Genomic DNA, 13,660 nt, shown 5'->3' on the forward strand with positions numbered 1-13,660 from the left:
TACTTGCTTTTGTTGTACTCCTGCTGTTGTCGTATTTACTGGTCGCTTGTACGCTAGTCCGCAAATCTGCTCGAAATAATTGACAACATAATTGTTCAAATGCTCGACCCATATACCAAGGAGAAAACCTGATCGCGATTAATGGCTAGAATAACGAATCTCGATGTGGTAATATACGAATTGCTTCTGGTAGCTCACGTTGGTAATAAGGTGTAAAAAAAACACAATATAATTCCAGTATACCTTGAGTGCTTGGGACGCTGGTCCAATTCGTATGTATTTGGTTGCTGGGGCATTTCAAAAAAGCATACGCTAGGTTTGTATACCATTGCCGTAGTTCTGTTTCCATCTTAGGAGGCCAACTCTCGCTCTCCACTGTGACTGGTTTGTTTCTACATTGATTGGGAATCTCGAATCCACTTCTACAGGTCGTTTCATTGCCCTGATTCTTTTTGACATAAAATCCGCACCACGGTTTGGTTGAAGAAAAGTCGGTTTGTGTCACATTCTTAATCCACAATGTGTTTCCTGCAATGTTCCAATAAAGTGTTGCTTTTCAAATGCAAAAAGTTTGTATCGAATAATGACATCCTTACCATCGGGAAGCCTGCCTTGTGCTTCAGGGTCAGCCTTATTTTGTCTTGCTCGGTATTCTATAAACATGACTGTCAAAACGACGTCACTTGGTAAACTTTGACTTCCGAAAGTCCACGTGCAGTTCGTTTTAACCTCGCGCTGTCTGTAGTACACGGCGCCGAAAGTTGCTGTTAAATTTTTAGGGCAATCGCCGCGAACCAACGCACTCGAAAAAACACCTGAAACAAAATCTTGGGTATGACTTGAATCGGAATTAAGGCATATTTTCCTCACCACAGACAAACACAGCAACCCAAGCGGTCATGGCTTCTTCTTTCGTCCAGCGACTGTTGTACATTTAGTTCGTGATTCTGTTTAAATCCTCGTTAAAACTCACAAAACGCTTCTGATCACTATTCAGCCAGTATTTCTGATAGGCGGTTAGTCCATGTAAAAGTAGCATTTCTGAGTTAACAAACTTCCGACGAAACCAAAGTCATCGCACGAACCGAAATCGAACAAGACTTTTGCAACGTACGTTAGAAGACTGTAGACACATTTCAGGGAATACATTTTTTGTACAAACCACAGAATAAACTTATCGACCTGTGTAACTTTTCTAAGTGATTTGAAGTGACTCATTTTCCGCAACGACAAACAAATTTCTAATTTATGCAAAGCGGTACTGGCCCAACGTCATCATGCAAATCACTTAGCAATCAGATTCGTGGCATGAATCACCACGGTGACCAATCTCGATTGATCTTCAATGCAAGTAGGTGTTGTGAATCAAGTTTTTTTCTGACTTATTTTATGTGGTATACAATATAGCGTTTCCCCAAATTATTATTCTGGGCATTCCAGGCATTACAGACATTATATGCCACTAAACATCCAGCATTCTGGCCATTGAACCTTCAAAAACTAACTTCGATCCCAAACCTGACAACCACAATGCTTGCAATGGGTTTTAGAGACAGTAAATGACACAATTTTTTTCCTGTCTCGTTCTGTAAGGCTTGACACACTTTGGCCTAAATGCCGCTCTTTGCAATTGCTTGTAGAAGTGGTTTTGACGAAACCTTACATAATTGCACGTATTATATCAAAACGGATACGGAAAATTATTTTATTACAGTTTTTGCTAATGCCGATTACTTTTTTCCGAAATATATTATCTGTTGATGTTGGTAAAATCTATAAACGTGGATTGTATATATCGTAGTAGATAGTTTGATTCTCTTGGTCCGGGTGTGTGGGGGCGTATATTTGATTGTTGACCATCTCCCTGCCGGTGTCAGCAAACTCGTATTGAAAGCTTGGTTGCAAATGGGAAGAAACTGTGCTGTCGATGCTGGTTAACACATCTCGGCGGCTATTCTGGGAGATCGCCTCTATGACTGAATTCCTGTAAATATTTCTCGTTTTTAAACTTAACACATCCTATAAAGCCATAACTAATAGTGACTTTGTAGAAGCATATGATCGTTGACCAAAGCTTTCAACGACACTCAGTTTACCTGTATTTGAGGAAAAGTGCAATAATAATCCCAAGTGTTGTTAAAAGCAGCAGGGCCAGTAGGATAGCAGCTACCGTAGAACCGGATAATCCGGTATACGAAGTTTCGCTCATGTGTGAAACCGTCGATGTCTCCGCAACTATAAGTTAATTGAAAAATGTTGTACATTGTAAAGAATAGGAAAGATAATAAAACCTGTCTTTGTCATGTTTTTGTTCCTTCGACAATGTATCAAACACCAACGTAGTCTCGTTCGAATCGGAAGTGTTGCGTTTGCTCCACAGCAAAGTGTTTCTAAATACGAAAAGCAAAAACCGACTTCACGTCAAGCAAAAGATTTATTTTCCCATTTGAAAAACTTACCGAAAAGTACGGTTAACACCAAAAAGTACATGATGAGAAAGTCAAACTTGTCAAATCACATGTCATGTCCTGACCTGCCGCTTACTGTGGACTGACCAAAAATGTCGGAAAAAATATTTTAAGGACGTTTATCGTGATGGTTATGCAAAGCCGCGTCTACGCGTGCATTGACAATCTAGGCAATGTCTCAAGCGGACAAGTTTTGTGTGCGTTTCTTCCAAATCAGAACATGGTTTTGTCTCTCGTGCATGTCCCTGTCTCTCGCATAGAACTACGTATGGAATACGTTTTCAAGTTCGCATTGGTGATATAAATTACTCCAAGCAGTGTTTCAAAATGAGTTTTAAACTAAGGAACATTGCTCATGTCAGGTTTTCTTTTTGCATAAATTTTGTTAGATTTGCTGCCTATCTATACTACTAGTTTGAATAATGTTGTGCTTTTCCCTACAAAACCTTTTAGAGCAGGTCACAAGATATTTGATACATCAGATTTCTCGTTTGAAAAAAACGGACAAAGTTGGCTCGTGCGTTTCATTTTCAAATGTCAAAACAGGTCGGTGTCGAACCACAGTACAAGAACTGGGAGAACAATATCAAACGATTAAAAGACGCACATTTCGTGTGGAAACGAGCTTTACATATTGTACAGTACGTTATGGACAATTTCTTTTTCTTGTGTTACAGCATTGGAATCATAGATTGGATTGGGAACAATTTTCCTTGGTTGAGTGACAGACGAACTTTCCTTATCTTTGCTGCTGCAGTTTGCTGTTCCTGCTTTCTTACTGTAAAAACAATAATCTTGAACTTCTTTTTTTGGTAATAACGCTGACATACGAAATTTAATTGGCGGGTACGCGTAGCTGCATCAGGTAAGTGTGGTTATAATTCTGTACCTGTTTAACCTGTAGAGTAGTACATTGCATGCCAGGGATATGAGAAGTAAACAAGACAGCAGAATTGCGGCAATCTTTGACTGCTCCAAACCGGTGCTGACAGCAAGGTAGGCCGGTGTGTTTGCGGTCGTGGGCTTTATTTGTTCTATTCCCACAGCAGGTAGTTATTGAGAGTTTTTACAGAAACCAAGTGTTCAGGTGGCGTTTAACACAATACACAATAACACACAAAAACACTGTCATAAACATATAGCGTGCTTAGCCCAAACTAATTTAAGGCTTCTTCTCACATTTGCCGTGATTTTTTTTAATTTTTTAAGTGTCGGCTATAACAACACCTTGAATCAGAACCATGGTATTAAACGCAAGATTATTTTTCTCGCTGCACCTCTGTAACAAGAAATTTGAAGGGATTTCTTACCTGGGCATTTCACGTACTTGTATTCAACAAGTATCATCCAGTTTTTCATTGTAGTTTGCATCTGAGGTGGCCAATCCAAACTAACCTTTGCTACTGCTGTGTTTCGGCAAGTGTCGTTCAGAGTGACACCAGGGGCACATGTGGTTTCCCTTCCTTCGTTTGATTTTACATAGAGCCCACACCATGGTTTGTTTTGGCTCCACGTCGGTTGGCGTTCAGTTGTTAACTTTTCACCTTTACATTGGAAGTAACAATGGTTAGGCGCTTCGATAATCTATAACGACAAGAAATAAACCCACTTACCATCAGGTAATGTTACAGTGTTCTGCCTATCAGGATACCGTATTTGCGTGTAGTAAATGAATTTAACAACCAGGATCCTGTCGCTGAATTGTTGTTCGTTCCCAAATCTCCAAGTGCAGTTTTTCGCTGTGTTTTGACTGCTAAACATGTAGCCGTACGTACCATTCCCGGGCGGTGGACATTCGCTGACAGCACTTGTCACGGTATCTAAGGTTTAAAAAAAGGAGTTAAAATCCTCCAGAATATTTTGGAAACACTTACCGCAAACTAACAACAGAATCAACCAATTCCCGGTGTGCATCGTATTCAGAAGCAAATCTCAACAATTTTTCTCAGCATGCAGCAATTTCATACATAAGCAAAGTGGAGCAAATAATATGAATTGTGTAAGCTGCAGACAGATGGCCACTGATTTGACCAAAAAGGTTACACCAGCTGCACTGATGAGATCTTTTAGGTCGAAACAGTGGGCATTTGTCTGCAGCTTACACAATTTCATACATACACACTAACTACTAACTAAATGACTCCATGTTACGGTTTGGGCACCGGTAGTGCAAGGAGTATGTACTGCTGCGATGACTCACTCTAGGAAGTACTTGGAATGTAACACATGAGTTCTGCCGTCAGACAACATGTGACGAACGTGAGAGTTAGCTATGAATTAGTCACTGTGTTTTTTGGATTACTGCGTAACGTCAATCCAAAGAAACCAGGGGAGCAAAATAACTCTTGTACGTGGTATTTTTGAAATGCTTGGGCTCGTAACCTTTATAGTTTGCTTTCGCCACGAAAAAGCGATATATCAATTGGTGTAGTTAATTACAAGTCTCCATATGAAAACAAATACATATTAGTGGATCTTGGTGATAAAATAATAACCTATAATATGGTTTTATTTATAAATGGAATCGTTACTGATAACGAACCGTGAACTTTGATACGGTAATTAACTGCCAATCATACGAAAGAGAAACAGGTCCAGTACACGCGTTAATTTTACTCGTGCTAACGATTTCCCCAACTTCCGTCACGGAGTTAAGTGTTGTTTCACTTTACAAAAACGCAAAATTTTGAAGATGTACATACAGTGTGGTTTGCAACAAAAATCTGCAAATTTACAGCGATATAAATAAACATATTGTTTCTTATAGAAGCAGCAATCACATGTGGTACAAATCGTTGTAGACCGTTTGTTTTTCCTGTTTTGCAGCACCCGGTTTATAATTTTGGTTTTTTTACACATTTCTTGCTCAATCTGTTCAATTGTTCGTTACAACCTTTGACTAGATGTTCGAATCCACTCAAAGAGGTAGAAAACTTCATAATTGTAAAAATGTTAAAAATAAAGTGCTCGGGATACCTGTTTAACTTGTACAACAACGTATTTAATAGCAGGGATATGAAAAGTAAACAAGCCAGTACAATTGCAGCAATCGTCGGACCGCCTACTGCAGTACTTTGCGTTGACTGCTCCAAACCGGTGTTGGCTGTGGAGGAGGCAGGCGAGTTTGCTCTCGTAGGTGTTATCTTTTCTATATTCACAGGATGTCGTGAATAAAAGATGTTACAAAGATGAAATATACTTCTGCTTAATACAACAAATGTGCCAATCTTATGTAAGAAAAAAAATGCATTATGTTTTGCAACTAATTGAAAAATGCAGTAATATTTCATGCAATGGCATGATTGGCAGGATCGCCCCACTGCGCAGGTCCTTGCTTGGCGATCACAGCTTTCGTATCGCGATCATTAGGTTTGCAGGCTTGGTAGCCCAGTACAAAACTTACCGGAAGCTTGATTTTTCAAATCTCGCTCCGACTTGTCAGGAAAAAGTGGCTGATTCAGCTAGGCTGCAATGCCTGGTCTGCCAAGCCTGCAAAGCTAATTTAAGAATGTGTAGTATTTTTGCTGTGGTTTTTAAACTGGTATCGGATATTTTCAACAATACTTAAATTCAAGAAGCCAGCAGTATAACGGCACCTATGTTACAAAGAGACTTTTACCTTGGCAATCCACGAACTTGTATTCAACAAGTATCATCGAGTTTTCCGTTGTAATTTGCATCCGAGGAGGCCAATCCAAACTAACCTTTGCTACTGCTGTGTTTCGGCAAGTGTCGTTCACGGTGACACCAGGGGCACATGTTGTTTCCCTACCTTGGTTTGATTTACATAGAGGCCACACCACGGTTTGTATGTGCTCCATATTGTTCGGAATTCAAATGATGAATTTATCCCTTCACATTAAAAGATAGACGTGTAGGTCGCTAACGTGCACGTTACCCTTGCAAAAATTACACTTACCGTGAGGCAAAACTACAGACACGCTTTTTGGAGCAGAATTTTCTATATACATGTTGTAGATAGTTTTAACCACAAGCATCCTGTCACTGCGCTGTTGATCGTTTCCAAATTTCCAAGCACAGGCTTGCAATTTGTTAGCCGGCACACTGCTCCACATGTAACCGTATGGAACATTCCCGGGTGGTGGACAACTACTGCTGGCAGCCATTCCAAATATACCTTAGAAGGATTAGCAAAAAAAGTTATATTCTGTAGCCACGTACGTACAATACTTACCGCAAACCAACAACAAAATCCACCAAGTCTGGGTGACACTACACATTCTATTTCATAGAAAGTACAATACCGGCACCTTGCAACAAACTTTCATTCTCTAAGAGGAAGACTATCGGACAACTGATAGTGGCTATACGTTATCCTGCTTGTTTGGTATGACGTATTATGTACCCATAGAGCTATGACTCACTCTAGGAAGTATAAACCCTGAAGTCGTGACACCAGATAACATAGTCTGGCATGAGGTATTACGATAAACAAGTTTGTAGTCCCTACCATCATGCTAATTTTGCGAAAGTAACCATGACATCTAAAGATATAATGCATATCACTTACAAATACTAATTGAAAATACCCCTGTGGCTAAATAAATATTCTTGAAAAACTTAAGGCACGGTCCTGATTTCAACTGTTTGCTGCGTACTACCAAATATGGCATATCGTCGGTTGCAGTTTTAGGTTTTAATAAAGATACAAATGCACACCACAATGAACCGCGTTCAGCGTTGACGTGTGAATCTAAATGAAGTCGTCGCCATTTGTTACTTGTGGCATATCACAAGCTAAATTGTTGAAAACATTCGTCTCTATCGTTCCATTTGGATTGATCAGCAGTGGTTGTGAAGCTTTCAATGTGTGGCCCACGAGGCTGAGTTCTTCGATAACAGCGCTGTACGCATATATATTGTGAGAAGAAAGACGGTTGACCTTCGATCCCTCGTGATAACATTTACTGCTGATATTTTGGCGTGTGTATGTAAACTGACGTATAAGTAACGAAACTTGCCGTTAATGTACAAGTGCAAAGACTTGCAATTGCCACGATTTCAAAACAAATACGTCTTGACAAATTTCCGTACTGTTATGCGAGGTATTATCCGGTATTTGTGTATAAGCTGCAGACAGATGGCCACTGTTTCGACCTAAAAGGTCTCATCAGTGCAGCTGGTGTGACTATTAGACGAACTTTGCAGACCAAACGGCCAAGCAAAGACTTCCACTTTGTGGTGACTATACAGTCACCGTCATCCGTTGGGCACCAAACTAGGTGCAACCTTACGGAGCAAACAAGGTGGAAACACTACGGCCAAGCAAGCTTAACCAATAGTGCCGTCAGGCCCCGTGTCACAATAATCATATGATAAGCAAAGTGGAGCCAATAATATGAATTTGTGTATAAGCTGCAGACAGATGGCCACTGTTTCGACCTAAAAGGTCTCATCAGTGCAGCTGGTGTGACTATTAGACGAACTTTGCAGACCAAACGGCCAAGCAAAGACTTCCACTTTGTGGTGACTATACAGTCACCGTCATCCGTTGGGCACCAAACTAGGTGCAACCTTACGGAGCAAACAAGGTGGAAACACTACGGCCAAGCAAGCTTAACCAATAGTGCCGTCAGGCCCCGTGTCACAATAATCATATGATAAGCAAAGTGGAGCCAATAATATGAATTTGTGTATAAGCTGCAGACAGATGGCCACTGTTTCGACCTAAAAGGTCTCATCAGTGCAGCTGGTGTGACTATTAGACGAACTTTGCAGACCAAACGGCCAAGCAAAGACTTCCACGTAAGGTTGCACCTAGTTTGGTGCCCAACGGATGACGGTGACTGTATAGTCACCACAAAGTGGAAGTCTTTGCTTGGCCGTTTGGTCTGCAAAGTTCGTCTAATAATCACACCAGCTGCACTGATGAGACCTTTTAGGTCGAAACAGTGGCCATCTGTCTGCAGCTTATACACAAATTCATATTATTGGCTCCACTTTGCTTATTATCCGGTATTGTTGCATATTAAGAACTGGATTTTGCAGGATGTAAAAACCGCTGACAGTAAAGCAGTTGCAATGCCATTTTCACGTCTCCCACGTTTTGGCAGAAAGGTTAGGAAACTAATGTTGTTGGCTGTTGTTATAATTGATCCGGTGATTATACATTCATTAACCTTCGCCGGATAATTCTTGTATGCAAAAACAGCAAAAAGAATAAGTTTGAATTCTAACAGTTGAAGCCAAGGCAGCATTAACAGAAAGCAATCGGATTTTCCTTGACATACCGACAACACAGTTATTTCGAGACAACTGATGGGACTGCGGGAGCGGGAGACATATGGGCAAACAATGTGTTAGCGTTGGCCGTCAAATTATCGTTAGCTTGCAAAATTCATATCAAGGAAATGACACTCAATTTATTCGTGTCGGCTGAAGAAGAAGTTGATCAGAAAGTCAACCATATTGATGCAGCGCATTCAAGCACGTATTGTACCAGACATGCCAATCACCATGAATATATTGAGTGTCAAGTTCTCTTTTTAACACATAGTCTATGTAAACCGTTGAGGGAGTATCTTTTAGGCAGACTTGGCGAGTGTTTGTTTTATTACAAGGTAATTTGATGCCTGTAAGAATGGCGTCACTTTTATTTATGATAAACCTGGTATTGGTGTTTTCACCAATGCTGTCTGATGGCCAAGCTTGTTCCCGAAGCTCCACATACAAAGGTGTGTGTTTAAGTAAAATTGACACTATATCTTTAAATGCGAAAATGTAGGATTTGCAACTTAAGCAACGATTTTTGATCTACTTAATTATCCTTTGACTCATTGATAAACAACTTTTAACCTAATTTTAAGCAAGATTGTCTTTACAAATAACAATTATATAAAAGTAAACTTTATCTGATTTTCATTAAGGTCAAAACCATTATTTAGCAGATATTTACAGCGAGAAACTAAACGAAATTATGTCGTGAAATTTCTATCCCTGTTATGTTTGCGTTTGACAGCTCAGATGGACGCACTGAAAGAGATGGTGGTTGATCTCAGTGAGGGATTGTCGCAAAACTGCGAAACAACAGTTGTTGGTAAGTTCTTGTGGCGTGTACATGCAAGACATAGCTTTCCAAATACCGATGGTATTTCGTTTGAACTGACCTGCTCGCGTTTGGACAGTTATACAAAGAACCATCACCCTACAATGTGCCTGGCAGCAACAGCTACACTAAGATTCGTTTTATTCCATTCCTAGATTGTCCTCGTTCTCATTACGTTATATCTCGCGGAAGCAACATTCAAGATTACATCCAGTATAGCCGCCATTTTCCCAGACTCACTGCCGCCACCATGTGTATCTGGATAAACTTGGTTGATGTCAGTCATCTCGGTCCCATAATGGGCTATGAATCGTTAGGTTTTCCCAACCACATCCTGATGGAGTTGGTGCCGGATAGATCGGTAATTCGGCTCATTATAGCCGAAAGTTTGAAGGACTTCACTTTCAGGGCAAATGCAAATCAAACTGTGAGTGCTTTTGAATCAACTGGGATATTCCCTTACCTTTATTTTCTTGTCAATGCATTTTGTAAAACAGTTATAATTTCTATGAGCTGCAGACAGATTATTGCCTTGTTGCTTGTACAACCAATAGATTACGTCATTCTGTTCAGTACCACATCTGCGGTTGGTTTGATTCGGCCGCTTCCAAGATGGGTTACTTTATTGACGGGGAATCGATCGGGACACAAACATACACTGGGGCAATCGTTGGAGGAGGAGGAAATTTTGTTCTTGGTCAAGATGAAGATCGTAATGTTGCGAATAGATTTTGGGCAAACCGCTCAGTCAGGTACAAAAAATCCTTGTTTATTTCCTGTTATATTCTCTTAGCGTAACAACACCTAAGCGTGTGTTTACGAAGCTAGATTTTATTTCACATAACAATAATTAGTGTCATTTCCTCGCTCAAGCGTTGAAATTTATCAATGATTCTGACATAGTCTGTGAATATTAGGGGATCTTTGGCCAACGCCGTTATATTTCCACGGGTTCTCACTAAAAATGAAATAAGGAAGATGCGGCTCTACTGCAAGTGTCCAGCTGACTATCAGGTTGCCATGACCTTAGACAAGGTGGAACTACACGGTGAAGCAAGCTACAGCACTCACATGCCATGCCCGTTTTAAATCCGACGTTCGTTAAATTCAAAAAAGGAAGTAGAACTTGTATAAGTACAACGTGACACGTAAAATTGTACAGAAAAATGTACCTACACACATGTTTATCTTGTCATTTATTCGTAGTTATCAGTGGTCATTTTTCAACATCACTGATGTGTTTGTGTTACGCTGTTTAAGGTATTATATTCTGGGACTGATTGTAACTGCTTCTTGATGGAAATCTACTTTTTTGAGCAAGTTTCTGCAGTACTTAATCAGACAATGCGCAAAAAATTTTCAACTCATAATTCATTTCGACTAAACTTTTAATTCCAGCATTGCAGCAGTTTCCAACAACACAATTGATTGCGGCAGTCAGTTTTGTAAATATTTTTACAAAAACGGTTGGCTATAGAAAAGTCTTCGTTTTCAACTGACTTTCCACGTGTAAAACGTAGTCGTTGTTTCATTCTTGGTAGTTTACGTATGCCTGGGTAATCGGTTGCTCGTAATGGTGATAGTCATCTGCAATACAGTTTAACGAATCAAATTTTCTACACGTTAAAATGGGGAGATTAAAAATGGTATGGTAATACCGTCCAAGCTGAAATAATCTACTGCTGGGTCGTGATTGGCGGGTTCGTGAAAACGTTCGCCTGCAATCGAAAAAATAACACCCAATCAGTGTCGATGTACCAGGTACTGTTCTATATAGAATACAATAGAATAGGGTTTCCTAAACTGGAGTCACTGGAACAATGCCGCTACAATTTTACAAAAATGTCAAAAATTATTTCTTAAGCTTCAGCGATCATAAATCCAAGTTGTTGGGTTATTTATTTTGTGCTTTCTTGAGCTGTAAAATTAAGTTGCATTCGACTAGGGTCCCCAGAACCACACTATAGTATTGTACCTAAATACAATCTTTTGCATTATAACCTTCAAAAGACATACATGGATAATCAAAAAAAGCAGCAAGCGAGCTTTATCTTCCAGCAACTTTCACTGTGTTTTTTTCATGTGCGTTTGATATGAAATAGTTCACTTAACACTCGCTAAGAGTTTATTTCCTTGTCAATACTCGAATAGGGAATTATCGACCCGAAGCACTGGTTACGTACCCGAATCGAAATGTCGCTCGACCACAGGGTTAGTTTCCCCTGCAAAAAGAAATTGTTGGGTAATTCAATTTATCTACGTATGTAACAACTAACCTTGCGTTTCTGTATCAACCTCAGACGTCTTGTTGTTTTTCGCTTTCCTGCACATATATTTTCGTGTATGTGGTAATGAAATAGCAAAACATCGTCAGACACCTACCTGCTAATCACGCAATAAGCGGCAATGACCACCAGCATTAGAAAAATGATGGATCCGACTACTGCTACAGCATATAGGGTAGCTGGAGTTCCTTATGTGACAAAAGTGATAACAAACACAAAAATCGCATTTCAATTTAGATTTCACTGATACTTTACCTGCTGATTCTAAATTCACGTCTTTGAAGGTTGATGGCGGTGCACTGCAATTTCCTTCTACGATACCATTCTCACTATCGCCAAACTTGTTGATCGCTGAAATCTGAAATATTGCAAATATTTTAATCCACGCGTTATAAGGGTATTGTACTAGAACGAAAACAGCTGCATTCAACTGGGTTATACATGCTGCCACCCAAAAGCAAACACTTGGAACTTCTACAGAGTTACAATGACCATTGCAATACCGTAATAGTTTCGTTTAGAAGTGACTCGAGGGGAAACGACCAACGACTCTCGTTTGCCGCAATCTTTACTTTCACCTTGGTACTCCGTATCTGAAATATCATCTCAAGAAAATGTCCCATATCGAGTCGAGGTCAAATTTCCAAGAAGGAAAAAACTCAATTACCTGGTACAGGGAAACTCCCTCGTTTAGCATGTCCCGGTGATTGAGTATTTCCACAACACAAGACCGGGAGCTTGCCGATAGTCTGGCCAGAACACGTGGTTGTATCATTGTTGGCAACAGAACACTCGACTTGACACGCAAACACTGATCCACGACCAACGTAACCTGTTGTAAAAATGCAAAAAGGCATAAATGCACCCCTTGGAATTAATAATGCTTAGTTTTATTGATACCAGTGTACATCTTGGCCATAGTCAGCTAAAATTAATCCAGTGCATACTTTTTAGTACAGTTTTGACCTTTAATCGAATCTTACGGTATGTTACCTGTATTGTGTTGTTTCGTTTCATCAGCAAACCACTTAAATTTGCATAATTAGTTTTGTGATTGGTAATCAACATTTCGGAACCAAGTTTTCCCAAACCATAAATCTAGCAAAGGCAATTTTTTGATGATAGTTTAAAAAGTTTTTGCGCCATAAAATCCTTACCAATACATTCGCGCTCATGTTTCCTGGAAGGGTCAAGTTTTTCCAATTAATTAAAAGATGGTTCCTGTTCCTTCCTGTCAAAGCCGCACTAAGTTTAACTGAATAAAAACAAACTCATTTGTAAATATTAATCCAGTTGTGGTTTTTGTTAGGGCGGGCAATAAATACATGCATTCGTTTTTGACGTTTCAACTTCAGCAGCAAATTTTATCCCATATTAATTGTCACAGCTAATGGCATATTTGTTTACTGGCCTTTACGTTATTCCAGGTGCTTGCGATAAGTAAAAATGTACGCATGCCGCAGTAATATTTTACGCAACTGGCATTTAATGGGAATACTTACATTTATACTGACATACATATCTCGCATTTGTGGCACAATCTGCCGTCTTTTGAGCCCAGGAAATTCCAAGATATCGAACAGTTTGATTGCAAGATACTTGATTTACTTCACGATTTCCTTCGGCCCAAGTTCCGGTTATCATTTCAACATCTAAACAAATGTCAATTACTTCATCATTACGTTTTTAAGGTGCTCTTAAAGATTAGGTTTAAATATATTCGTCGTTGGTTGTATTTTTATTCTCGCAAGCTTAAAGATCAAAGCAATCCTTGCGTCACTGTGCAAATTACCTGGCACATACATGAAGATATTAAGTTTTCCTTGGCGCTGTTTCGTCAC

At 39.7% G+C, this 13,660-nt stretch overlaps 2 protein-coding genes across 4 annotated transcripts; one reads left to right on the plus strand and one right to left on the minus strand.

Annotated features, from left to right (window-relative positions):
* Positions 1-5,450: 5,450 nt before the first annotated feature.
* On the minus strand, positions 5,451-6,922 carry LOC145889812 (uncharacterized). 3 transcript variants are annotated; one of them, XR_014399531.1, is made up of 4 exons: positions 6,664-6,922; positions 6,388-6,606; positions 6,105-6,320; positions 5,451-5,616 (listed from the first exon to the last, which is right to left on the minus strand). XR_014399531.1 is itself a non-coding variant. In XM_082980847.1 (3 exons), the coding sequence occupies exons 1-3, from the start codon at positions 6,707-6,709 to the stop codon at positions 6,205-6,207; spliced, it is 381 nt and encodes a 126-aa protein (XP_082836973.1). In that variant the 5' UTR covers positions 6,710-6,922; the 3' UTR covers positions 6,076-6,204. The 3 variants fall into 3 exon arrangements, 1 of the variants encoding a protein (XP_082836973.1); XR_014399530.1 differs by having other exon boundaries at positions 6,088-6,320; XM_082980847.1 differs by lacking the exon at positions 5,451-5,616 and having other exon boundaries at positions 6,076-6,320.
* A 2,048-nt stretch (positions 6,923-8,970) lies between these two features.
* On the plus strand, positions 8,971-11,269 carry LOC145889509 (neuronal pentraxin-2-like). The gene is made up of 5 exons (XM_082980473.1): positions 8,971-9,163; positions 9,448-9,525; positions 9,690-9,961; positions 10,108-10,286; positions 10,452-11,269. Exons 1-5 carry the CDS (start codon positions 9,058-9,060, stop codon positions 10,621-10,623), a joined length of 807 nt encoding a protein of 268 aa, XP_082836599.1. The 5' UTR covers positions 8,971-9,057; the 3' UTR covers positions 10,624-11,269.
* Positions 11,270-13,660: the final 2,391 nt, after the last annotated feature.

The sequence above is a fragment of the Ascidia mentula genome, chromosome 2 (genome assembly GCF_947561715.1).
Source record: "Ascidia mentula chromosome 2, kaAscMent1.1, whole genome shotgun sequence".
Classification (NCBI taxonomy): domain Eukaryota; kingdom Metazoa; phylum Chordata; class Ascidiacea; order Phlebobranchia; family Ascidiidae; genus Ascidia; species Ascidia mentula.